This window comes from Aythya fuligula, chromosome 15 (assembly GCF_009819795.1).
Source record: "Aythya fuligula isolate bAytFul2 chromosome 15, bAytFul2.pri, whole genome shotgun sequence".
NCBI classification, from domain to species: domain Eukaryota; kingdom Metazoa; phylum Chordata; class Aves; order Anseriformes; family Anatidae; genus Aythya; species Aythya fuligula.
This window is the reverse complement of record NC_045573.1, coordinates 1,712,477-1,739,427: the sequence shown is the minus strand read 5'-3', so window position 1 is coordinate 1,739,427 and position 26,951 is coordinate 1,712,477. Positions and strand designations below refer to the sequence as shown.

Here is a 26,951-nt window from a genome sequence, read left to right as displayed (position 1 = left end):
CTTCTTTTAAAATAAAAATATAGTCTTAACAAGACCTTGTATAAAGCCTCAGATGTTCCCCAAATGCCTACCTGCTCCCCTGTGGGATTTAGAGGCAAGCTGCTACAAGGTCGCTCGCTGACTTTAATCACCAGTACAAAAAAATACGACTTTAAGAGGTCCACTTTTTTTTTCCAGACTGCCACACTGTTTACAGCTGCGTTTATTTCCCCAGTTGTCAAACAGCCATCAGTACAGTCATGCTTAGTTGTAGCAGCACAGCATTCAAGTTAAGGAGTCAGTAAAGTTTTAGGTACCATTTTTCTAAAATACATAAAAATTTACCCTTTTTTTTTTTTAAAGCAAATAAGGAAATGGTGCTACACCAAACTCCACTCCTACACTGCCACTCAGCACGCTCTTTAGAACAGCAGACCAAGTCACAGAGCTGAAATCCAGGTGGTTGTGCAGTCCCTCATGGCATTGCTTTCCAACCAGCGTGCACTAGGGAGAGAAACTGGAACCAAAACTGTTCAAATCTGTTACAGATTCAGCTGTGAAACATTTGTTTGCAAATCTCTTGTATTTGAGCAGATCCGCAGCATGCAACTGAGACCAAGAAACAAGGGATTTAACACACCTGGGAGGAAGATGCATTAAAGACAGATGCCAAGCCTTTAAGACACTTATATGCTAGGTAAGTTCTTTCTTCTCAGGGAACAGCAGACAAATTCCTTCTTTATTTTTGTGGTACTCACACAAGTAACACACAGATCACACCCACGAGCAGTAAGCAGGTGCATGCAAGCAGGCTTAAGTTAACAGGGAAAGGGCATAAGCAGCGGTGCAAGCCAGCATGCTGCCTGGAAAAGTTACTGCAGTCCATGACAAGGAATGTCAAAGAGAAGAGAAGATCCCTGCAAAACAGCTGGACAGTCCCGGCGTGCCATGTGAAGAGCCAGCCCACAGCATATTTAACAAACCATGCCCTCAACTGGCTGCAGCAGAGCAGGTCCGTCACCGAGAGGTTTTAGTAGAGCCAGAAGTGACAGACTTAGAATAGTTTAAGTAGCAGCATGGAAGAAAAGTTTCTATCTTCAGATGGCAATGCAGTTAACTGCATTTTGTCCCTGCTTTAAACGGAGACCGAATACCTTCACGTAGAGCAGCCCCAATCCCACTGTCTGCATTCACATTAGGCGCTTACAAAAATAACAGGAGTTTTTTTCCTAGGCATCAAGGCTTGGCCCTTCCCTACCCCAGCCTCTGAGCTATGTACCAACGCTTGTAAAATGATCTGCATGTGACACGTGACAGTTCGAGAGCCAGCAATAAAGGGATAAATATTCTTCATCATAATATAAATATGCTGTAGAGTATCTCAACAAGGGCAAAGTGCTTTTTTTTTTCCTCAATTAAAATAAAATAGAAACCTAAATAAGACTGTCTCGACCACAACAGAACGTTCAATTCCTAAGACATCTGAATAATCGAAGTTGCTATGAAACTGACAGTAAAGTGACCTAGGCAGAGTGCTCAGTCCTTCGGGACCCTGAAGTTATCCTTCTCTTTTCTGATGGCTCCCATTGTCCGGATCGGGTCCGTCTCCCCGGCGTGCTGCTGAACTGTCTTCTCCCTGCCAGGAGGAAACAGGGACAGTAAATGCAAAGGCTGCAAGATAAAATCTCGGGTATGAAGTCACTACTGCCACATTTTGCCTGTATCAAGGGGATATGTTCCATTTAAGATCAAGGACTCAGGGCTTTGGCACAGGCTTATCAGCTCTCTTGGTTTAAACACTCACGGGCAAGAGGAAGTTGCAAACACTTTTATGCTTTGAATGGCATCTTTTACTGCGTCTGTCTGCCCAACCCTGCGTGCTGAAGGAACATCATTACACAATAAAGCTTGTTCTGGCTCCTGAAGTCAGGGACTTCAGCGCTGGCAGAGATGCTCGCCAAAACCCTTCCGATTCTACTGCAACAACCTTCTGCCAGGACAATGAGTACTGTACCTTACTTATGGTATGCAAATGCTTTAAGGAGAGTCTTGAGGGCATCAAACAGGAATGTGTGAAGCAAGAGAGTAATTCACACTTAAGGCTCTTTGTTCAGAGACCTCATCCTTCCCACACCCCCCTCCACCCCAAGCCAGAGGGCCCGTTCCCACCCCTCCCTACCTCACTCTCATGAAGGGGTTGTACGTGAACTCTTCTGCGATGGTGGAGGGTATGGTTGGCTCGCCGCTGTCGTACTTGGCCTAGAACAAGGGAGAGATTTCTGCCTGATGGGGAATGTTTTGGTGAAAAAGGAACATCCCGTGTATGAACCGTGATGGGTTAGCGTTGCACCAAATTGCCAGAGCCACACACCGTCAGACAAGGACCAAAGTCAACAGAGAAAGACCTGGGTCATAGCTTTCGTGGGACAGAGCTGATCCTCCCACATGGATGTGGATAACCAGCCTGGAATTGTACCAAGCAGTTCTCAGGGACGGTCACATCTCCACACGACAGCAAAATGTCTCCTCCAGGCCTCACACCCAACCCTTTTCCCCAACACATTGCTCCCCTGAATGTGCAACCGTACTGCAGCTTCTCTCTCGGATCTACCTCCCCTGAGCCCCACCACCATCCCCTCTCCTCTACCTCCTCAGGGAGGCTCTTCCTCCATGAAAGCACACAACAAGTTTAGGAAAAGGATGAACCAACCTACCTTGGCCCAAGCAAGCTTCTCCTGGATAGTTACATTATTGGGTTCAACGTGCCGAGCAAATTTGAGATTGTTGATAGTGTATTCATGGCCACAGTAAACTCTCTAGGAAGAGAAAGGATGAGTTAAACGTGGTAACTGAGGACACAAAGGTGGAGTGCCAAGTACCATCATCAGTGTTATTGTACACAGCAGAAACAAGAGTCAAGCCCCCAGGTTACACCGTTCTCTCTACCAGAGACAGACGCAAAGTGCTGGGAGTTATCAGACAACACTAAGTGCAAATTTAACAGTAAGCCTGATGAAAGGACCAGGGCATCCAAGCTCTCCAGCCTTTGTTTGAATAAGCAGACTCTACTTTCACAGAGAACACAAGCATATTTGGGTATCCATTTCCTTCTCAAAGGACTCCAGCTATTCGAAGACAACAACTGAAGTGAGTGTTGAAGGAATGCACAGGAGAAATTCTCTCACTGAACACTGTTATTGAGCAGATGTTTTTTTCTGATGTCTGTAGTAGTTTCTGGCTGGTTACCTTACTAGCATAAAAGAAGAGTTCCATACCGTTTCAGGGTCCAAGCTGCCCAAGATCTCAATCAGCGCTCTGTACATTTCCTCTGGGGTTCCCTCGAAGAATTTCCCACAGCCGGCCACGAACAGCGTGTCACCTGCAAGCAAGGCGTGACGTGGCATCAGGGCCAGACAGAGCTCTTCACACCCAATGTGAACACCCTGAGGGCTCGGTCTTGCCATTGCTGCCCTCTCTGCAGCTCACGCTGCTCTGCCCTCACCAGGAAGGCACGGGGACAGCCAGGCTTTACTGCTGCCCCACACTGGCTCGGTGCTACATAAACCCACACAACAAATGCCTCTCTAACCTGATCTCAGCTTCTGATGCAGGAAATCCCACAGCCTCACCAGGAAAACCATGCCAGAGCTTCCCTACCTGTGTCTGCTGTCCACTCTTGTCCCTTCTACAAGGAACACTTGTCCTCTTTACTGTGAGGACAATAAAAAAAAAAAACAACAACAAAACAACAACCAGCTCATTTCAGTGAAAAAAGTGCTAGAGGTAGGACTCATCCAGGGCTCATTCTTGATTTTGCTTGCAGGGTGTCCAGCAATAGTTTACAGAACTAGAAGAGTTTCACCGGTTTCATTTACAATTACTACTAGGTAGCTTTGTGCAGGGACAAGGGGTGGGAGTTAAATTAGCTGCACTGGTAATAAGGAGCGAATGCACATCCAGAGTCAGGAGCACACAGGCAGAGGGGTAGCTTATTTCTTCGCAACACAGACTGCCGGCGGTGTAACCTCCCAACTCCTCACCTGTAAAAACAGCAGGTGGCTCGGAGCTATTTGGCTTAGTCACATAATAACAGATGTGTCCAGAAGTGTGACACGGCGTACAGAGGCATTTCACATTAAGAGATCCCACCTGAGAAGAAGGCAGAAGACTGGAGCTTAAGCTACTGTTTGGGAGCATTTGTACCATTAGAAAAGAATTGCAACTCTTACAATGGCCTAGTAGTCCTACAGGCAAATTCTCACGTAGCTGGTCAGTAAACATCAGCTCTTTTCCTGAGAGAGTCCAGCAAAAGAGTTTTATGGCAAGGACTTGGAAGGGAGCTGTTTCCTCTTAGCAGGTGTTGTTACAAAGAGAACTGCCAGATTCTTTCATTTGCATGCAGAGTGACTCAGCGTCTGGTTGGCAGCAAGGGAAAATAGATCTAGAGCCATACAAAATCCTAAACAAAGTTAATCAAGCGGAAAAAGCTCCAAACAAAAATGAAGCTGAAGGGTAGAAGTGGAAGACGCTCAAGAAAAGGGAGGGATTAAACACATTCATGAGGATGTTTACCCCACAGCCTTAATTTGTGCACCTTCCCATGTTCTTCTGTGCTCCCTTCTTTGCTTCTGACTGCCCCACAAAAGGTGCACTGCAGGAATAGCAGTGACATTCATGCCAGCCTGCAAATTTCATAGCAGTTTATGCAATCTGCCAGCTCATCTATAAACAAACAGCCACCTTTCAACAAGGTTTGCCACTTTAGCTCTGGAAAAGCAATGCAAGGCAGCTAGCCCTGCTGGCCCACTTTCTCTTCACCCTGTATTTCAGCCTGCATTCAGAGAGCACCGTTTGCATTTCCTCAGTGCTACCCAGGCTCTAAGCAGAACACAAGCCCTGTGCTTTTGCATTTTGGCTCTGACCACCCCAATTAAGACAGCTGTCAAAGAGCAGACAGACACCCAGCATATCCCAGGCAATACACACGTCTGAGCCATGCCAATGTTACCATGAGAACTCACACCAGCTAACAGGAGCCAGAGGGACTATGGCTCATAGGGCAGGAAAAGGGGAAAAGACGTAGTTAAGCCATCAACTACTTCCAAGAAACATTAAAACGGTAAAAAACAAAAAACACCACACCAGTCCACCTCCAAGCTGTGAGATGAATGGGAGATGCCCTCAGCCAAGTCCTGCAGACCACTCCTTTTACCTTAAGCGTTGTCAGGTGAGACACCTTCTGTGTCAGAGCTCCAACTCTGCTGTCCCCGCCGTACACGCGCAGCCCCGTCTCCATCTTAACGAGCTTCTCGTTTCCTCCAGCATGGTCCCTGGAAGGTCAGAACAAGGGATTTTGGTAAGGATGAACACAAATTTATCTTAACTCGTATTGCAACAGTAACCTCCAAGCGATCATTTCTGATCAACTAGCCTGCCCATATCCTGACATCTAACACCGTCCTATCAAAGAACATGCTACATCAGCACTAGTGGAGATAGTTTCTTTATATGCCAGTTAAAGAAGTGCTGGTGGCTGCAGAGCAGCACATTTAGGAAGGATTTCTAAATAGGACCTTGGTCACTGTCTCTCCAACAGCCCCCTCAGTTTCACACCTGGTTGGGAAACACCAGCCTCAGAGGATCAGAGTCACCTCTCCAGTAACTGGGGCACTGAGATGACTGGGATAACAGTTATCGATTCAGTGGCTCTGCCACGACCCATGGGAGAGGTTATTCAGGTTCAGCCCTGCAAAACTGCTAAAGCAAAACATTCATCTCCATGTCCCTGGCAGAGTTAATCTGCAACCCAGGTAATCTTCCCACAGCTGCTGACTAAGTATCGTGCCGCAGAGACATGCCCCAGCAACTCAGCGTTACACTCCACGGCTACCTGCACGTTTATTCCACTGACCAGCTAAAAGAAGTCAGCATTTTGAAGGTTAAAGGCTCTAACACAGAGAACTCGTAGTCTAAACAATGTGCCTGGTCATAGCAAGAATTACTCATATAAAGTCTGGCTTGACTCCAGGCACAGGAAGACTTTCCCATCTTTGTTGTGCACTCGGCTACTGCGTACTGATTTCTCTGCACTTCACTTCCTCGTGTGCTCACCATGCCTCTGGACCAGGTAAGGACCAGACCATCCCCCAGAGCTATGCAAACAAACAAACAGCATTTGGGATAGCCTGGGTGTGCCCAGTCTGCTAGCACCTGGACATCTTCTAGGAGAGATCTTGACATACAACTTCAAAGCAGCCCTTTACCGACCTCAGACTGAGGGAGTGTCTTCCTTTGCCTCACAAATTATCTCGCTACTGTGCTTCCGAGTCTGTGCTAATGCTTGATCAGTCGTAGCTCCAAGCTGTCTGGTCAAATAAGAGCAAGGAACAGCCACAGCAACTGTCCCCCACGGGCACACAACGGTGTGCTGATTTGAGCCATCCTCTCTTAGAGACTTCTTACTCCATTTATCCCTCTCCTACCTTGTAAAGGAAGATTTGGGAGGACTGTCTGCTCCAGCTGAGCCACCAACAGTATGAGAAAGCATCACTGCCAAAGCAGTTAAGAAGGAAAGGCAACGACCAAGGCCCAGATGCAAGGATGAACTCTCACCACTGGAGCCTTTCCTCTTTACTCCTGTCCATGTACATCTGTACAGATGTACTCCTGTACATCTGCACTCTGAATCCAGGCCCACCAGGACACCCAGGGACTTGTGTCCCTGCACAGAGTCAGTATCCTGGTGTCTGACAGGCCAAGGAGCACTGCCTGAGCTCTGATCCTCCCCTCACACCTAAGCTCCTGACTAGAGAAATCTGATGCAGAAGAGAGACAATTATTAACAGCTTGCGTTAACGTGGAGGAAAGGGGGATCCCACTACAGCAGATGAAGTTACCAGTGATGGTGTGTGGTCAGGACAGTGGTCAGCTTCACGCCATGCTTTTTGACTGCATCCAAAACCTGCAGACACAGGCACGAGGAGAGCATTAGAACTCACATGAAGCAACTCAACAGCACACCTGGTACCTGTGTGCAACCACTACAGGGCTTGAGAGCCACACGTGCATGCAATCACCCCAGCAACTTTGCAGAGAGCCCAGCCCTCTTCAAGCAGTCATTACAGATCAGGACACGAGGTCTCTGATCCAGCCAGGCCACGACTAAACCCTCAGTCCCATTTCCTCTTTTCTGCACAAGAGCAAACGAGGGGAGGGAACAAAATCAGGGCAGTAACTCTCCAAGTCAGGGAGAAGCTGCCTGCGCTCAGAAGCTCAGTGAAGCTTTATCTGCACGCAGGAGAGGCCAGCATTTCCTGCCTTTCCCCAAGCCTGAGTCAGCCCGTGACTAATTCCCTCGTGTACGTGGCAGCCTGGAAGCATCTCCCGGAGAAGCAGCCCGCTCCCAGGGGCAGCATTACCTTCTGGGGCTGCACGGGATCAACTATAGCGGCCTCCTTCGTCTCCTCGTCGATGAGGAGGTACATGTAGTTGTCTGTGAGGGCCGGGAGGAGCTCCACCTTCATGTCGGCTTGCGTGACCGTCTTCGACTTCCTCTGCTCGTGCTCTGTGTGCAGGAAGAAAGCTCGCAGCCACACGGGACCTGGGGAGCCAAAAACAGCCAGACTTCAGGTTAGCCCTGGGAGGGGTAAAAGTGGGACAGCACAGCAGGTCTGCGGACAAGGAGAAGGGCATGCACAGCCCAACCTGCCTCCTTCAGAGGAAAAGAGGAGAGCAGCCACCACGGGACAAAGCGTTAGTGTCTGGCTGTGTCACCCTGTGCCCTGCAGCGTGGGAGGATCTTGGTGCTCTGCAGCTTCTGAGAAAGGGATGGGACTCTGCTCCTAGGGATATACTCATGCAGGCAAAACGCTGTAACTGGTTTCAAGGGGCAGGAAAGCAGAACAGAGAGGGAGCACTTGGGCAAAGGTCAGCCTGAGACAATGACTTTGCAAAAAAAAAAAAAAAAAGCACAAAATGCCATGTTACAACCAAAAGGAAGAAAAAAGAAAAAAAGAAAAAGAAATACAGATACTGCTAGAACAGAAATATCTGGTTCATTAATTGGGGAAATCACTTCTTACGTAGTGCCACAGAGAGAGGGGAAGTTCTCTGCGTGGAAGGCCAGGCTCCCTGTCTGGCAGATACCAGGCATGCACTGCAGGAAGGGTTCTTGCTCACGGACTACCTTGATGCAACAGCAGTGCTTCCCTATTTGCTTTTGGTTAAATGTTTAATCAAATCCAAGTAGAAAATCTGATTCCAGATGCAAATAACCTGGGCTCCTTTTTTCCCCCCACTCTTTAACTCACAGATGCACGGTTCTTAAAGAAGCAACTGAGTCATAAGAAGCTCTGCCATAAAAAAAGGGAAGGAAAACAAAGACAACGAGGCCTTCCACTGCCAGCAACCCACAGCATAGGCCTGGGTCCATGCGCATGCAGGGTGAGAGACACGAGCCTCTACAAATCACACATCAGTTGTCTTCAACCCCCAAGGCCCCCACATGCCACTGAAGGTGCCTGCGTTGCTCTGAATCATGCTGGCTCAGCTCCTGGTTCATTTTGCACCACTGCCTCCAGCCCTAATGCTCCGCGCTTGGTGCTCGGTAACCTCCATGGGTGCCAAAGGGAGGGGTGATAATTCTCTAATCAGCCTGGCCCACTCTCAGAACAGCTCGGTCCTGATAAGAGGCAGCTTCAGGGAGCAGAGGCCCGCAGGCTGCCTGCAGCCCACCCGGAGCTCCAGAGGCTGACCCACACAGTGCTGCAAAGCCAGGACCAAAGCTCCCACTGTGCATGCAGCTGCAAACCCAGGCACAGGGGTAGCAGCACCCCTAGGGCCCCTCCAGTACCACTATCCTGCCCAGAACATCTTCCCCTTCTGCATCACTACCTCACCTGCTTGCACTGGGAAGGAGGCACGGAGGGGAGATGGTGGTAAAATTAAATGCAAAAAAATAATCCCAAGGCACAACAGTGTAGGCATGCTCTGGGTATTTGACACAGAAGGCACGTAGTGTTAAAGAAAGCATCCATACCTGCCAAGTGGTCCTTAGGGGCAGAAAAGTCCTTTAAAAAAAAAAAAAAAAAAAAAAAAGAGAGTATAACAAATCCTTACTATTACTTGATAGGAACAAAAAGTAATCGCTCCTCAACTGCTCTAGCATAACATGGAGCACTTTGCCTGTGGATGTAATCAGTCACAAGAGCTACATTTACTGTATGTTTGTTTGCAGAGTAGATGCAAACTGGAAAATAATAATAATAAAAAAAAATACAAAACCACAACCCTAGCTTGAACTCAAAGGAATTACTCACATAGTTACAATGCTTTCTTCCTATGAACCATTTTTAACCTTGGCCATAATCCTCAAGACTCTGCATGTTTCGCTCACGATTCGTGCACAACAAAAACAAACCACACCACATACGGAAATGTTTTCTGAGATGTGATCTAAACAAAGGGACAAGAAAGCGTCCACAGCCACATGAAACTCATTCTGACTCCCATCTGCAGCTGAGCTGCCCCTCTCCGGTCTGCCCGTTCAATGAGCACATCAAAAGCTCTCACGCACACCCAGCACCGCTCGTAGGAGAGCAGCAGGCTCAGCCCCAGCCCTGTTCATGCAATTCCCCAAGCAGTGCCTAGCCCCTGCTCTGCCCCAGCACCTAACAAAATGGTCTCATTTCGAGATCACTGTGATGCACGCGGGGCTCCTCCAAAATTAAGGTCCAATAATTTCATTTTCACTCATTCTATACCACGTCCCTGCTGACACTCACGGAGCAGCAGAGGCCTTTGGATCCCACGCCTGGTGTTCTGAACACCAGCACAGCCTGACTCGTCAAGAGGAAGGGTTTGCACATGGGAAGCACTAATGTTACCACATGCGTGCTCGAGGTTAGGGGCAAGCAGTCAGCAGCATAGGTTAGTAAGAGGTTACTGCAGTAAGGGGGTGCTTTATACACTTTCTCCACAGTATTTTGTTTTACTCTTTTTTTAATTACAGCAAAGAGTGGAAAATTCCTCTTTCAGATGTAGCTGTCACACATGAAAGTGACTGCACATGCATCCCCAGATGTACATCCCTGCATTGCCACATAAGTAGAAACACCACGTTCACTTTTTTTATGTGCAGATATTTTTGGACACCGGGCGAGCTCGCGTTGGCTGCACACCCCCGGGGAGCAGCAGCTCGCAGGACTCCCACCCATGCACACCCTGCAACGGGGGAATTGGGTCTGCCAGCCCCTCGGTTTGCTCGTTCCTGAGATAGCATCAGGGTTTCCACGCCTGGCACTAACTCCCAAGGGTTGTTGCTCATAAGGCCAAGTTTTAAAGCTGGAGTGATGCAAAAAGGCCTCCAGCAAGACCCGCCCGAGACACTGTCAAGCCCCAGCCCAAGCTGTAGTTCAAAGAGACGCTTTCAGAATTTAGGCCACAAGTTTAAATGCACAGCCCAGACTTTTTTTTTTTTTTTTTTTTAACATTATCGATACAATTTCGCATTGAGCTCAGTTAAAATTCCAGCTCCCAGCCCTCTGTTCCCCAGATCCACAACCAGCGCCTGTGGCAGCCCAGGAACTCCAGGAGCCTCCAAGATCAGTTATCAGCAGATAAGGAAAAAAAAAAAAAAAAAAAAAAAAAAAAAAAAAAAAAGCAAACCAACCACCACCAGAGCCAGGCTCCAGCTAAGCAGATACTGACCTACTTGGGGTTGTGAGTCAGCTTAAAAAGCTCTGCGCACCCCTGAGTGGGCAAAGGAGAAGAGAAGCCACCGTCAAACTGCTGCTCCCGGGGGGGACCCCCAGCCGCCCCCCGTCCCCCTCGGGGCCCCGCAGCACCCCCAAAGCCTCCTGCCCAGCCTCGGAGGAAGGGATCCCCGGAGGAAGGGGACCCCTCGGGTGTCAGGGGACCCCCCCTGAGCAAGGGGGACCCCCTCGGAGGCAGGGAGACCCCCGGCCGCCCCCCTCCCAAGGGCAGCCGCCGGCCGCCCCCCGCTCCGTGCCCGGCGGGGCAGGTGGGCTCCGGCCGAGCCTCCCTCCCCACGTACCGGCTCGGAGCAGGGCCCCAGCTCGCAGGGCGGTGCCGAGGCTCCGCCAGCCCCCGCCGCGCATGGTGCAGGCCCGGCCCGGCCCGGTTACCTTCGCTCCCCGCCCCGGGAGGAGGAGGAGGAGGAGGAGGAGGCAGCGGCAGCCCCCAGCGGCCAGCCCCGGCCCCTGCCCCGGCGTACAACGGGGGCGGCGCTGAGCCCGCTCGGCCCCTCTTTGCACACCCGGGCCAGGCCCTTTTTTTTTTATTTATTTATTTTTTAAAATTTATTTATTTATTTTTCCTTTTTTTTTTTTTTTTTTTTTTTTTGCCCAGCCCTGTGGAGGGGCTGGGTGAGGAGGCGGAGGTACGCGGCCTGGCCCTAGGAGGCAGCAGGCAGTGGAAAGAAGGAAGGAAGGAAGAAACACGGAGCTGGATTTGCGGCTCCCAGCCCGGCAAGGACACCCCAAGGGCACCCCGGGGAAGGAGCCGCCGAGCTCATGGCCTCGTCCAGGCCCTTGTCTCGCTTCTGGGAGTGGGGCAGGAATATCGTCTGCGTGGGGCGCAACTATGCCGAGCACGCCAAGGAGATGGGCAGCGCGCCGCCCGCACAGCCCCTCTTCTTCCTCAAGCCTTCCTCTGCCTACCTGCGGGAGGGATCCCCCATCCTCCGGCCTTACTACTGCGCCAGCCTGCACCACGAAGTGGAGCTGGGGGTGGTGATCGGGAAGAGAGCCCAGGCTGTGACCCAGGAGGCTGCTATGGAGCATGTGGCAGGCTACGCGCTGTGCTTGGACATGACCGCCAGGGACACGCAGGAGGAGTGTAAAAAGAAAGGTTTGCCCTGGACATTGGCCAAGGCCTTCAACACGTCCTGCCCGGTGAGTGAATTTGTGCCCAAGGAGAAGATCCCGGACCCTCACAAGCTGAAGATCTGGCTGAAGGTGAATGGAAAGCTGAGGCAGGAGGGGGAGACCTCCTCTATGATCTTCTCCATCCCCTACCTGATCAGCTACATCAGCGAAATTGTCACCCTGGAAGAAGGGGATTTGATTCTGACGGGGACTCCCGAAGGAGTTGGGTCTGTGCAAGTAAACGATGAGATAGAGGCTGGGATAACTGACGTCCTGTCCATGCGGTTCAAGGTGGCACAGCAAATGCGTCGCTCCTAACCGAGAGCACGGCTGGGACCCTTGTCTGCATAGGAAAAGGCTCTTTGGGAGTAACTGGCGAACAAAGAGACACACAAACTGTCCCGTGAATTAAATTTATATGGCCTAAGCATCTACTGGACACTCAGGTGTCAAGGACACATAGCTCATGAGCTCTGAAGACCTTTGGCCAAAACAACCCCATTTCCATGCAGTTTTCAGCCTCCTCTGAGGCTGTACAGCGGAGGCCAGGCCAGGAGTCCAACCCAGCGTGGGGCAGCCGGTTAATACCTAAACAGTACCTTGGAACTTTCTGTGTGGACTGTGCTGGGAGACGAAAACAGGGCAGGAAATGCAGCAGCAAGACTCTCGCTGTGTGTGCATGCCCTTCTGTTCTATATATTGACTTAAAATTGAAAAAATAAAAATTAAAAATTAAACATTAAAATGGTGATGTATGGAAAGTGCTCTGGGGTTCTGGTGAGGACTGCAGCTCTCCCTGTGGTACCTGCTTGTTAGTAGGAAGGCTTCCATGTCCTGGCTCCCAGGTCCCCCATACACTCGGCCTCCTTGCACAGAGGTATTAAAGTAGCAAGAACGTACACGATGAAAAATAAAAGTTTAACCTGAGGACTGGAATCCACCCAGGGTGTGAAGCTGCATGCCCTGGCAGCTGTCAAGGTGGGGTCTTTGCAGCTTGGGGTGCTCCAAGGGCTGGCTCATGGGTGACCAAACAGCGGTCAGAGGTGCTCTGCTCCTAGGTGCTGGGGCCCATCATCACTGGGGAGCTGCAACAGAAAGGAGCTGTGGTGAAACATGGGAAAGCCTGTGGGGAAAGGTGCCTTTGCAAAGCACTGGATATGTTTTCATCATTACAGTGAATAATCTATAAAACCATAGATATCTAGGGGGGTTAACTAATCCCTTAGTAGGCCACCACTTTGAAAGTTACCCTTGGGCATTCTGAAGGCCCAGCTTCACATGTTGTGTGGGGTGGGGGCTCCTTTCAGTGGTTTTATTTCCAAGATTGAGGATTTGGGATTGTAAATAAAAATTAGGAGCTAAGGCCCATCCATCCTATATGAAATCAAAGATGCATATGCAACAGTAAACCAAGAATTACAGCTTCAGAAAGAATCTCTCTCCTCAGAGTATTCTGCAATATATAGATGTTTGCTTTTCACAGTAGTTTCATGATTCCTCCATGCATTTTTCAAGTGTACAAATTAAAAGAGGATTGCTTTCCCTCCCACTCCAAGGGGCGTTATGCAGCAGAAGTGTTCCAGATGCCTGGCAGATCTTTTTCTTAAACTAAGCTTTAAATATACTTCTAAAAGTAAAATAATACAAAAAAATCAAGAACAAAGAAGCCCATTGGTAAAGATCACCAGTAAACTTGTCTTAACTTTCACTGATTTAAATATATTTTATCAAAATCTAACTGCAGCAATTACCATTACTTACATAACACAGTGCAACAGTTGAAGGTTTTTTAAAAAATATTTCCAGCTGTTAAAAAGCCACATCATGTAACTTTTCCTGTTTCCAAACTCCAACTGATCTTACGCTCTCGACCAGTTTACATGACAGTGAGCTCTCTTTCAAATCAAAGGAGTGACAAAACAAGTTATAAAATATTAATAAAAAACCTCTCCCCATGAACATCAGAACTTACCATTTTCAAAGGCTGCACAGTTATCCAATTTCCAAGAAAAACAGATGGATTTATTTTTTTTTTTTAAATAGTTGTGAATGCTGAAGTGAAATGCTGAAGCCAGCTCTTAATAACTGCTAGAAGTTTTGTTTCAAAATGTACATTCAAAGTTTTACGGAACAAATTATGGCAGCCCAAAGACAAGTATCTCTGTGAAAGAGCAGTGTGGTCCAGTATACTGCCAATCATGTGGTAAAGGAAAGCAGAACACGTTGTATAACAAAACATGTATTTTTTCTATCAATACCTATTTTGCTTGTCCAGCTGCATGCATCTTAAGCACATCACTGCATGCCCAAACACGACCAGGTACTAATCCTGCCAACACATACGCATCTCAATTCTCTGCATTTTAACATCAGCCAATGGCTTAAAGCATGCGTAAAAGTTTTTTTACGATGAGAGCTTGTAGTAACTAAATGCTGTGAACATTATTCAGATTTTACGTAAACAACGCTTAAGGAATCAAGGCCAATTGAAATAAACGTTCAGCTATTACTTCTGAACAAAACCAGCCTCTGCCTTATAGAAATCAACATGTTCTTTGAGTCAGTGGGAATGCTGTGCTCTGAATTTGTTGCAACTCAATGAAAAGCTGGGCCAAACAGCAAAGTGAGCAAAGTGAGCTGGTCTGAACAGAGAACTTAGGGTGAATAATTCTGATGGAAAAAGGATGGAACTCGCTCTCTTTACTGTTTCCTTTCCTTTGTGCCTGTAAAACATTACTGTCTATGGCAACAGCAACAATGCAGTATTTGTAATTAGGTCTTAAACACTGTGTACCGATTGCAGAGCTGAGTTGTGATTAAAATTATTGGAAGCATTCAACACTTTCCAGATGTAACAGCTAATAGTCTGCAGTTGTTATTGTTGCAATAGCAGAGATGCAGTGACCCAACACATGCAATATTTGTACATTTAAACGTTTGTTCTAACTCACAAAAGTGCAAAGGTGCAACGTGAGTGTACTGATTGTCAAAATTCACTGTTTCTGCTATTGCTTCCTTTCTGCCATAGTGTTCAGACAAAAAAATAAAAATATCTGGAGACGGGCAAAATGTACATACCTGGGTTCTTTCTGTTCAGCTAAAAACTGGGGAAGAAGAATTACTTTCTTTTCTGCCACCTACAGTCTTAACTTGTTTTGTTGATTGTCAGCAGTCCCTGGTAATTATTAGTCTGTTCTAATAAAACTTAGTCTGTCCTAAAGAAAAGCAGCCTTGTAAAAATCTTGGCTATTTCCAACCCCCTGCAGCTGCCGAAAGTTCCGTGTTTGGACTTAACAGTGTATACCACAAATGCAGGCAGTACTTGAAAGAGGATAGTCTTTATTTATTTATTTATTGAAACAACACAGAAGTAGCACAAAAGTAGCATAGCAGTTAAACAAAGCACAAGAGATTTGTCTTGTATAATTGTTATTTCTGATTTTTTCAAGTGTTTTCTAAACTGAGTGAAGAAAGCATCTACTACTCTCCCCCTTCCTCCTCCCCCCCACACACACCAAAGGGATGAATTCAGCAGAACTAACTTTTCTTAGGCTAAGAACTTAGTCTACTTTTCAAAGTACAATCACTAGAAAAAAATATCACCACAGAAAACCACTTAAACAATTAGTAATGCATATTCCTTCTCTACCATCAGAACATACTCAGCAAAATACTCCAACAATCTTCTACCTCTAATAATATAGTGAGGAAATGGTCTTTTCCCAGCTGTTATCAGTCCACATGGTTTAATCTCTTTCTTTTTCCCAACAAGCTCTGACTTGCCTCTGTAGGGTCTGCCAGTTTGCACGAAAGTATATTCACCTTCAGACCAGTTCTCCAACTGGGTGACAAAGTGATCTGTAAAAATAATTAAAGGTCTTTGTTGTTGTTGTTGTTGTTGTTTTTTCTTTTTTTTTTTTTCTGATGTATAGTATTTTGATATATATTATTTTCAAATATCATACAGCATATTTAATTGACATATTTACTTATACACATTTTACATTATTTTAAACATGAATACACAGATTTTCTGTTTTATACTTCTTACTACTGAAGTAAAACACTTTCATTATTTCCTGGAAATAGAAGGAGACAGTGGAGGAGAAGGAAGAGTAAGAACAGTTTTGCTAAGAAGGATAACTTTATAAACAGGGAGTCAATTTAGAGTTGTCCTAAAACAGACAGTTCTATGAAAAAAAAGGAGTCCAGTATAAAGAATGAAATAACTAATAATAATGCACATTTCTACATGAAGAGACATCATCTGATGCTGAAATTATGACAAAAAACACTTACTTTGAATATTCTGTGTATAAAAACTAATGCTTATTTTGAAAAGTTCAGCACAACTCACATACACTACCTAATGGGAAACAGCCACTGTTTTAAATTAATATTAAATACCAACTTTAAAATAAATCTTGCTTCGCTCCAGAAGAAGTTGCCATTTCAAGGCAGTCTTCTTGTCTTCTGTTAGGGTGAGGAACTCGTGAACCTGTTAATAACATGACATCAATGAACACTACTTCAGCACATAACTGTAACATCACAACAAAATGATGATTAATTTTAAGCTCTATTTTTTCTCTTTTAATATAGTATTTGCTGGGATACACATACCTAGACAGTCAGATTAATCGCAATATATTACAGGGTGTTTGAGAATCAAAGTTAGGGAATTCCGATCGTGTTCTCAGAAAAGTGTAAATTAATTTAGATGAAGTGGTATTCTGAATAGGGTATTCACTCTTACATTTAACATATTTCTTCTTATTGGGAGTCAATGACTTCTAAGTTTTGACTTAAAAAAAACACATATGTACATATATATATATATAAAAGTATATATACATATCCATATGTACACAGTTTAACCACTGTATGTATATACATACACACACATATATAAATGAAGAACGTATGTATATACGAAGATGAATTTGCAATTTTCATCAGGCTTCACAGCTCAGATCAAATAAGAACAACCTCATTTGTTTCTACTTACAGTGCAGCCTAATGTTTCCTCAGCTACGCAGTCAGACAGGTAACAAGAGTAAAGAGTGCCTGTATGGTCTGTCAGATTAACGAGGATGTCAAAGCTCGCAAAAGTTGACTCTGAATTTGAAGAGATGTCACCACAGAAAGTGCATGTGTTTGACATTTCATTCACCACAAAACGGCATATTGAACTGAAACACAAAGATAATTAAAGCATGTATGTAATTCCTCCCTGCTTGAGCCTCTTTTCTTTAGACTGAGATTCCCCAAGAGACTCTTAAAAAAAAATTAATCTTCTGCACTCAGTCCATCCAAGAAGAAATGGCCTCTTTTCTCTAGGACCAAAAAGTCCTTCATAAAGCTAGCTCCTCTTTCTTGCTAATGCTGAAAAGTCTACACAACAGAAATTCATGTCCTCCTCCAGAGCAGTTTTACTTCTTGTCCAGAATTAGACTAAATATTGTTCTAATTTGGGCCAGGGGTAGCAGGATAAACACTTTTTAATACAAACTTAAAAGAAACAGTTGCTTACCATCTGTTCCGAATAACTTTAGATACATTATCATCAATGTCCAATGTAGAAATGTAGCCATAAATAATGCCAAAGACTGGTTCAAGTTTCCCATCGCTCTGTAAAGCTTTTTCTTTCAGCTGCTTCACAGTATAAACGTTAACTATAGTCTCCACTAAAAATTTAAAAGACATGTTTTGTGTCTGAGAAACAAACACCACAGAAAAGCAACAACATAAAAAAAGGACCTCAAGGTAGTAAAAAAGAGAGGATTTAATCTAAAGCATCAGAAAAGCCCTGGACACCTTCCTTTTGGAGCAAGCTTATGATTACTGGGGGAAAAAAAATATCCAGGAAAATCTCATACTTAATCTTTGTATCAACCCAAAATGAGTTGATCAAAAGTTGATCAAAACTTTCCCTCTCCATCTTTCTTACTTATTAAAGCCAGAAAGAACATGTCAGGGCACAAGCTCACATAGTCACGTGAACATATGAACACACAAAGAACTTGAAATTTCAACTTCACTACAAAACTACACTATCTAGTTCAATAAAATCAAAGTGTTTTAACTTACAGTTAACAGATTCTTTTGATTGCTCCTCCATTTTATCATGCATAGCTCCTGATTGTGCACTCTCTTTTATGAAGCTGAAGAGAACGTTTGCTTCTGCAGTTTCTTTAAAAAATATATATATTTAAGTTGTGAATATATGTAATATGCAAAAACAACAAATATATTCTATAACTTTTTTAATTCTGGTAGCACTGTCATGTCTTGTAGATTTAGCCAAGGGATGCTTTCTGTTTTTTTTCTTTTACCATTAGTCGTACATGGAATATATGAAGGCTGCTTAGATTTTATCTCTATATATACATTATTATTTTTATATATATGAAATGGAAGTCAAAAACTTGGTCAGGATATAACAGACGAGAAAGAGGGAGCTTTCTGAGGCAAGCTGGTAGAAGAAATTAGATCTCCAATGGATTCATTAATGCTTTCTAGTCTACAGTGATTACTAATATGTCAATTATGCAATTGTCAGAAGCAGTATGTCAATAGCTCTTACCTGGATTAGTTGTAATAATAGTCTTTGATATCACAGTTGCAGTCATACAGTTCCTAAATTTGTCAAAATTTATTCTCACATCTGCTGCAAATATTACTGGGCACAAAATAAAAAATCTGTTACCTTAGAACATGCATCACATTAAGAACTACAGTAAAAACATCAAGACAAAAACATTATACCTGTTTTTCGTGGGATCCAACTTTGTGCAAGCTGGATAGACTCATTATCCCAACTAAAACAAGAGAAAATAGTGGGTCAAAACATTTCTGAAAAATAACTAGAACTGTTAAGTACAAAACAAATAATACAGTTATAATTAAACTGATCAAAGAGAACAATTCCCTTATTACATGCACATGCAAATGAAATACTGCATATATCCATGTGCATCTAGTTCACAGCCAGTAGGATGATTTAAGTGTGGTCCAATACTGTCCCTATATTATCCCATGCCAAACAGGATAAAATAAAAGGGCTATTAGGCTGTTCAAAATGATTAAATGTCACACACACTTGGAAAAATGCTACATGCATTTCAAAGTTTTGACTGAAGTAATTTCTAATTAAAGCAAATCAGAAAGAAAGTAGCTGCTTATCATCCGAGCCTTTTCTGTGGGAACAAGCCAGTTATTCACATCACTAGGCCAGATGTTCAGCCAGCTTTCCAACACTGGAACCTTTGTAAACTGTGGATAAGCCTAGAGTGAGGTCAGTGCTATTCTTAAAAAAAAAAAGCTTGATAAAATCTCTCAAGTAGTTCCTCTAAAGTTTGGATGGCAAGAATACTGCCAAAGCACAGCTCTGTTCTGTTTTTCTCAATCCCCGCAAAAAGATTTCAGATATTTACTTTTCACCTAGTATTCCTCAGCCACCTGTTCACTGATGGCCTCTGAAATATCTTCACTATAGTGCTGTTGCTCAAGGATTTCCCCAGATCTTTGCCTCTACCTATAACTCCTTGCAAGAGCAAAAGGCACTATTTAAAGTAAGCACAGGAACTCCACCTAGTCTCTCCTTATGAGGACTCCTAAAGCACACAGCTCTGTATCACTACACACCAGCACTAGAACAAGAGTAACAGAGCTGTTGCACTGCAACCAAACAAGCAAAAAAACACCACGTATCTCCACTCCACTTCTTAATTCTTCTTGGCTAGCAGTCAGCCAGTACATCATAAAACTAGACAATACACGTAAGGTTACTCTACTATCTCTGTTTAATATATGTTGCTGCCTCATCACAGTTGCTACACAAATAATACATTTAAGAGTACTGTAAAGAGTATGCATTCTTTATCTACTCTTGTATGAATTTGAGTATCTTAGTAAATTAAAACATTTTACCATATAATTGGAAAAGACATCTCTGTTTCATCATAGAGCTTCACTTCACACCTCTGACCTTTTCTTTTGTCTGAAGTCATAAAATACTTTGGCTCCCCAACCTTTAAAAAGAAAGAGAAGAAGACACTTTTATAAAAATCCATGTTTTACATATTTGCAAATTATCTACTGCTTGCATATGTATGATTTCAAAAAGGCAACTTCTGTAGGACATTTCCATTCCCTTAAATTTCTCCCTCATGTTGTAGATGAAAACTTTAAGTAGACTATACTTCAACTCAGTTGAAATGACTGCCAACCTAAACAAACAACACTGATTCCTGGTCACCGAGTCCCAAAATCAATATTCACACTTAAGTCAATTAAGTTAGCCATGCTAAGTAGAGAAACACTGTGGCACCTTAACTTACTGACATTACAGCTGCAAGCACATTAAGGATTCTTCCATCAAGGCTTTGTCCATTTGCAACGATGTCACCCAGTGAATAATAATCCTGAGGGTCCTTGACAGGTAGATGCGACAGAGAAAGCAGTTTGGTGTCCATTTCATAACATGAAGAAGTTTTCACCACTGAATGATTTTCACTGAGCAGTAATTTGTAGCAACTAGGTAGTATGCACAGAAAAAAAAAAAAAAAAAGTCACATTTCACTTAACCAACACTAACAGTCTAAAATGTTAATTCAATTCATATCATATGTGAAAAAAATTCCTGATTTTCTCCTTTGTTTTCCCAAATGATATATATAAATTCCGACTTTTCAATAATTTTTAAATATAATTTTCTAGCTTTCCTCTTACAGAAGATTTATTACTGTGTACTTAATATTTACTTAGAATTCAAAAGCCAGCTAGCAACATTGAATACATATTTCTAAGCCTTTCAGCTCTTAACAATGACTAAAAATAAAATCTGAAATGTCTGTAATCCAGGTAAGTGAGAGGTTTTGGCATTGTGACATACTAAGACGACTATGGTCTGACTGGATTTGGTAGGAAGTTTTCCAAAGAAAGAGCCCAAGGAGTTTAGGAATGTTTAAAATGCACTGTTAGCCAACTGAAATAAGGTATAATCAATATATTCTGGATAAATGTATTTTACAGAAATGCAGTCTACAGTTCTTTTCCCAGTGAAGATTCTACCTGACATTTGTTCTACTACTTCTTTCTTTTTAGCCAGAAAGTAAGTAGTGAGTGTAACTAGTATGGATATATACTTGCTACAAAGCTTAAGAGATGAAGAATAAGCAAGAACATAAAACTTCTACCAATCGTATGCTGCTGCAATCAGCTGGCAATTAAAGAAATTATTAACTGTGATCTTACTGGAAAGATCTACCAGTAAAACTTTAAATTTACCTAGGAGTTACAGGGTTGAATTTTTCTTCCCTTTCTCCTTCCTTTGACTGGACTAAAGGATTTTCAATTGTAACTGAAATAAAACATTGAAAAGTTATGTTTAAAAACTGCAAACAGATACATATAAAGAGAAGTAGCTTTAAAAATGGTTGCTTCCCAGGTCGGATATGAAAAATAACAGATATGTGGTACAACTACTGTTAAATGCTTTCATACTGAAAACAGTGTCTGTCCAGACAGCTCACATTATAGCCAAAGTCCCAAAGGAGTCCTCAAGACATTTAATGGAAATAAAATGACTAAGCGTTCTTGTGTGCATACTTTTCTTAGGCATGAGTTTCATCCAAACATTCTGATATAGCAATCGTGGGCAGCAGAGGATTTTAATAACTTAATATACAAGCACAGACTGTAAATAAATATGTTGCTGTTGTGTTTTAATGGACAATCATAGTAATATCTAAAAGTAATGAAGACAAAAATAAAAAACTGAACTACTTTACAGAGTTTATTTTTCATAATTTGTAAGAACTAAATGTAATGTAAGAGTTTAGATCCATTCAGCTATAGGTAAGTTCTGGGTGGCTGTATTCAGTGGATTTCTATCTGGCCTTTTTGTTTACATATTTACTGGTTTTGAATTTAAATTCTAGAGATTTTATTCCCTTCCTCTATATACTTAACTGAACAATTTGTTTCCAATTAGACTGTTTTCCAAGCCCTCAGAGAAAAATATAGTAAAACCACAAACACATAACACTGAATTACTGGGGAAAAAAATACACATTCAAACAGAGACATTAAGAAAAAAAATTCCAACTTACCACAGTCACCAACTCTAAAGCTTTCTGAAAGTGATCTAATATACTCTTCTCTGCCCCAAGAACTAACATTTATAAAATAAGTTGGTGAATCACGAATAGTGAAACCGAAGGTGTATCTTTCAGACCCAATGTCTGCAAAACCAAACAGCACTATTAGCATTCAGTAGCACACCTTAGTTTCAATCAAGAACATGTGTATAAAATCTGTGTTGGGAGGTTTGGCTAGATTTTGTCATTAAGAACTGCCATCCGCAATCTGGTGAGTACCACTAGAGGTCAGCAGACTTTTTGGTAAACACATTGGTGTTCATAGATGGGGACAGCTACAATTCCTAAATCGGCTGTACCCCTAACATACCATCCACCCACACGTATCACTTAACTTCAGGCAGCACCATATAAGCTTACAAATTAAAGAACTGTACTGTACAGCATTCAAAGCAGTCATCCTACCCAAACACATTAACAAAGGTAACTCATAAATAAGCGTATGTACTAGCAAAAATAGTCTAGGCAGGCAGTTTTTAGAGGGCTGTGCCCATGTATGAGAAGACCAAGATGACATACACAGCTGCAGATTACAGGCAGTATTACAGTTCAGATAGTAGTAAGGGGTCTAACTGATTAAAACAAAGGGTTTCTAGCCCTATAGAAGTTCATGATTAAGTGAGAGTAAAAAACGCTGCACTCCCTTTTCCCTCACAGCTAATTAACAAGCTTTCCATGGATCATACAGCAGCCTGCAACATGTTATTTTCAAATTATCACTAACAAATGTGGAGCCATCTGCATACAGTAAGCGCAACCTGGCTGTAGTTCCATGGAGGCATCCACGTGAACCACCCCATTTCCCAGCTCTGTAGAATTGCTTCTCATGAGGATGACTTCCCTCCAAAAATTCTACACAAGAGCAGGCTCAGTGATGCCAATACCAACAGCATAACTGAGCACTTCACACAGAGCTGGAATGACTGTGGCTGGAGGTGCTTCCTAGCACTGTGTTGTCTCTAATTTGTTAGGTACATGATTTCAGTTTCCAATTAACAGTGTATTAACAATGTATCATTCCCATTTTTTCTTGAGAAATACTAATTTGGTGCTACCCAGACCAGAAATTACTCATTTCACTCAAGACATCTCCTTAACATTTCTAAGACAGAATGAATATGAAGAATTGACTCCAGCAGTATTTATAGTACTAGCGTGTTCAAATTGGTACCATCTTCTTCAGACGCTGAAATACTTCCATGCTGGAATTTTTTAAACTGAATTCTAACTGATAAGGTTTACCCAAACTAATGCTGCTCTCTCCTCTTGTTTCCCATCCCCCACAGTTTTTTTTTTTTTCATTTCTATTCCATACACTTTACACTAAGAGGTCTGTTTACCATTTACATATCGATTTCAGTCATACATGCCAAATTATACCACATAAGAAAATGAAGTAAAAACAGTTAAAAAAAAGACTCTACTTTTTCTGTCTGGAAAGCCTCTGACATCTGTTTTCCCAATAACCACACCGATTACATTCTAAAAAATAAAAAGATTATAGAATACAAGTATTAAACACAGATGTATACGATGAATTAGATTTCATGGACTTGTACTCTACTGATGATAATAAACATATTTCTGACTGGTAATCATTTTAATCTATTTATTCCACATTACCATATGAACTAAGGACTACAACATAAACATACAATTTTACTTTAAAAAATGTGACTGAAAATATTAAAAGAAATACATCTGTTTCTGTTTGTAAAGACAATGAGAGGACAAAAGTTCAACCCAAAACATTTATAATTTTTTCTGTTTACAGTATCCTCTCCTCAGGTAGGTAGTGATGTTGTTGTTGATGTAGAATAATATATAATATGTATTATAATATATATCTATGTGGTATTAAAAAATATATATATATCTCCTCAGCATGAGAGAAGAGCACAGCAGTACTAGTTCAGGAATTTAAGAGGTAAGCAATGCAAGCAGTATGGTAACAAAGACTGGAAGGGTGACTGTCACTGCAACACGGCAGAAAGACAGAGGTCAGTAAGGGACAGTTTAGCAATTTAATAATCAACACATGCTGAATTTTCTATCTGTTCACAAAGCAGTACAACCTGACCAATTCCACTACAACTGTACAGTATCTGTACATGCTCAAAAATTAGGTCTCACGTTCCCAGTTTACTCTGAATCACTAGATGGAGCAAGGTAGCTGTGTTATCCTACACTGATGGACATAAACTCATTAGAAGGATGGATGTGGAAATAGTGTAACATCTTCCAAAGTTCTTCCAGTCTTTTTATCATAGGGTATTTTCTATCTATCCACAATATGCAATGAATAAGTATTTTTTCTATTTTTAGTTTTGCTTCTTTTTAAAAAAATAATAAATGAAATCAAACTACAACATACCCTGTATCTCACCACTGGTGTGAAGAACTGACATTTAGGATGACTTTTTACATAAACTATGCTGATGTAAAACTACAGTTTACAAAAGAGATCTCCACTACCCCTGCTGCAAATTTATTCATTATTCTTATATTAGTACTAGGGCTGCACAGCAAGCTGGCAGAAGGAAGTGATCTGGCTGAAAACTATGGGGGGAGAAAGGGGTTTAAGAACTTTCAGAGATCATTTCCTTGATCGACTTTATTGTGCAACTACACAAGCATTAGTTTCACCCGAAGAGGAGGAGTGAAACATGCCAGCCACAAGGGAATGGGCTGCACTGCCTTTTTTGGCAGAGCATTGCTTAAGACTGCTCAACCAAATCATGAGACTACAGCATTACAACACTGCAAGCTTCGTAGACTTTTAAAAAAGTCTTTTTCACTTTTAAAAAATAAACTCCAAAGTAAAAAAATAAAAAATAAAAAATAATAAAAAAAGACATTTAGGTACTTTGAATGCCAAGAGCTCAGCTGCTTTAGACTGGTCAGTATGTGTTTAGGAGGTTATCACCAGATACTGGTGAGTTATTGTAAAGAAGGTTGCTGTGGTTTTTTATTATTATTAACATCTGCTAATTGCAATACTCAAAATTAGTTTTATTTGTAAAATAAAATCTTTTAACAATCTAAGTGAACCAGTTTATTGTGAGTAACTGTGAGTGACGGATTACCTTTGCTGGAGACCAGGAGTTCATAAAAAGTTGGAAAAAAACATGTGATTTCTTCTTCATATGTTTAAAATAAATGAGGAGAAAAAAAAAAAAGAAAGAAAGTGGTAAACTGTGCCCCTCTAAACAAAAAGCTGTGACAACAGGAAAACTTGTTTTCAGCTCCTCACAATGCATCAGGTTTTCCGTGGGGGATACAGCTCTGCAAACATGCATCTACTTTTCCCTACGTGGAGAGATGCAGCTGTAGCAGGGCACTGCAGCTCAACTGGCAGTGCATCCATGTGGAAATGCAGCTTCTCTGTTCTGTTCTCCAGGCACCAACTCCCAGCAGCACCAAACATTTAAAGATACGTTATCACTGGTGGGCTACAGGGAGTGATGGGTGGGAAATAATGAAGAGAGAGCTAAGTAGCCTTCTCTCTCTTGTATTAAAACGATCTTGGATACCAAAGAATGAAAAACTGGGTCCTCAGACTTTCTATTTTTAATTCAATCATCTAAAACCCAAAGGAGAAAAACACTGAGTTACACTGCACACCTTTTTGTTCAACTCTTACTAGTAAGTACAAAACTCTGCTGTTTGCTAAGTTCACTTTTCGGTTCATCCTACTCTCTCATGCTCCCCCAAGAAAAGATCTTAGCTCCTTAATAGCCTGACAAACACAAAACCTGCTTTTTGTTCTAAAGAAACAGAAACAAACCCATTTCATGTGTAATTGTGAGATTTTTTTATCCAGTTAAAGGACCATACCATTCAACAAGACTTTTGTTTGAATAATTAAGGACTACATTATTTAGTGGGATTGAGCACACAAGTAAAAATTGCAGAACCAGGCCTTACGTCCATAGCTTGTTGTAAAAGACTCTTGTAGGTTACAGATGTATTGTGACTACATAATGCTGACTCTGAACATGCCTTTACTAATTCAGCATCCATTTAAAACATTACAAAGAAACCTCTGATACTTTCAGACATTGAATTGTCCAGTCAATATCTGCAGTTGTAGTATCCACATATTATGGACAAAAACAGCATCAATTTTCATTTTCCTGGTTTATGCACAAAGAAAGTAGGGTACTTTATATCTAACAATTATACTAATGCTATTAGTATCTAAATACATGTCAATTACATAATTTTGCAGAAATGTAATCCAGCCATATACAATTTCACTTGAGAACAAAAGTACTATGTCACTGAGACTTACAGGACGAGCAAGATTTGGATGCAGATCTGAAAGTGCAACAAAGTCCCGTGTTGAACTGTAATAAGCCATTTATCTGTAATTTGAGAAAATTAATTTAGATTTTAAAAAGATCTAAACAAATCACTTAAAACTATTCATAAGGAGAACAACAAGCAATTTTTAACAAAAATGTTTTGACCCAAATAGCATGTCTTCAATAAAAGCATTTCAAGCCATCTAAATTAGAAAATTCTTTATTATTTGTATTCGGTTATGTAATAGTCATGAGCTTTACTATGTTATCTGTGCTTCTCAAACAAGTGCTTGGTTGGTTGGTAGTTGTTCTTTCTGTAAAGCATTCAATAAATCCATTAGCACAGGCCTTGAAGAAATATTTGCTCTCTTTCTCTTGTCTGGGAAATCCAACCAAACTCAATAAAGCAGCTTGAATATGAAAGGTCATTTACATGGAAGGGAATAAAATTGCTGCATTGAAAATCACCTTAGTTGAATTTCTGGATTTAATATTAAACTACTTTAAAACATGAATTCATCCCTTCCTCAAAAATTGAGAAGTTTGGAATTTATTAAAAAAAAAAAAAAAAGTCAATTATTTTCAGGCTGCCAGTGGACTCACAGGCCCATTCCTGT

The 26,951-nt window shown here is 42.3% G+C and overlaps 3 protein-coding genes across 6 annotated transcripts; 1 reads left to right on the top strand and 2 right to left on the bottom strand.

Annotated features, from left to right (window-relative positions):
• Positions 1 to 164: 164 nt before the first annotated feature.
• On the bottom strand, positions 165 to 11,133 carry HAGH (hydroxyacylglutathione hydrolase). Of its 4 annotated transcripts, XM_032197474.1 has the most exons (11): positions 11,033 to 11,047; positions 10,687 to 10,728; positions 9,017 to 9,047; positions 7,398 to 7,579; positions 6,876 to 6,940; positions 5,192 to 5,309; positions 4,020 to 4,128; positions 3,255 to 3,358; positions 2,694 to 2,795; positions 2,159 to 2,238; positions 165 to 1,615 (listed from the first exon to the last, which is right to left on the bottom strand). In XM_032197474.1, the coding sequence occupies exons 4-11, from the start codon at positions 7,500 to 7,502 to the stop codon at positions 1,516 to 1,518; spliced, it is 783 nt and encodes a 260-aa protein (XP_032053365.1). In that variant the 5' UTR covers positions 7,503 to 7,579; positions 9,017 to 9,047; positions 10,687 to 10,728; positions 11,033 to 11,047; the 3' UTR covers positions 165 to 1,515. The 4 variants fall into 4 exon arrangements, with proteins under 4 accessions (XP_032053365.1, XP_032053366.1, XP_032053364.1 ...); XM_032197475.1 differs by lacking the exon at positions 10,687 to 10,728 and having other exon boundaries at positions 11,033 to 11,080; XM_032197473.1 differs by lacking the exons at positions 9,017 to 9,047; positions 10,687 to 10,728 and having other exon boundaries at positions 11,033 to 11,133.
• A 215-nt stretch (positions 11,134 to 11,348) lies between these two features.
• Positions 11,349 to 12,557, top strand: FAHD1 (fumarylacetoacetate hydrolase domain containing 1). The gene has a single exon (XM_032197477.1). It carries the CDS (start codon positions 11,511 to 11,513, stop codon positions 12,180 to 12,182), a length of 672 nt encoding a protein of 223 aa, XP_032053368.1. The 5' UTR covers positions 11,349 to 11,510; the 3' UTR covers positions 12,183 to 12,557.
• A 2,992-nt stretch (positions 12,558 to 15,549) lies between these two features.
• MEIOB (meiosis specific with OB-fold) lies at positions 15,550 to 26,390 on the bottom strand. The gene is made up of 13 exons (XM_032197472.1): positions 26,322 to 26,390; positions 23,452 to 23,509; positions 21,980 to 22,111; positions 21,156 to 21,228; positions 20,207 to 20,402; positions 19,797 to 19,897; positions 18,633 to 18,685; positions 18,451 to 18,546; positions 17,955 to 18,056; positions 17,398 to 17,551; positions 16,873 to 17,056; positions 16,276 to 16,362; positions 15,550 to 15,722 (listed from the first exon to the last, which is right to left on the bottom strand). Exons 1-13 carry the CDS (start codon positions 26,388 to 26,390, stop codon positions 15,597 to 15,599), a joined length of 1,431 nt encoding a protein of 476 aa, XP_032053363.1. The 3' UTR covers positions 15,550 to 15,596.
• Between the last annotated feature and the right edge of the window lie 561 nt (positions 26,391 to 26,951).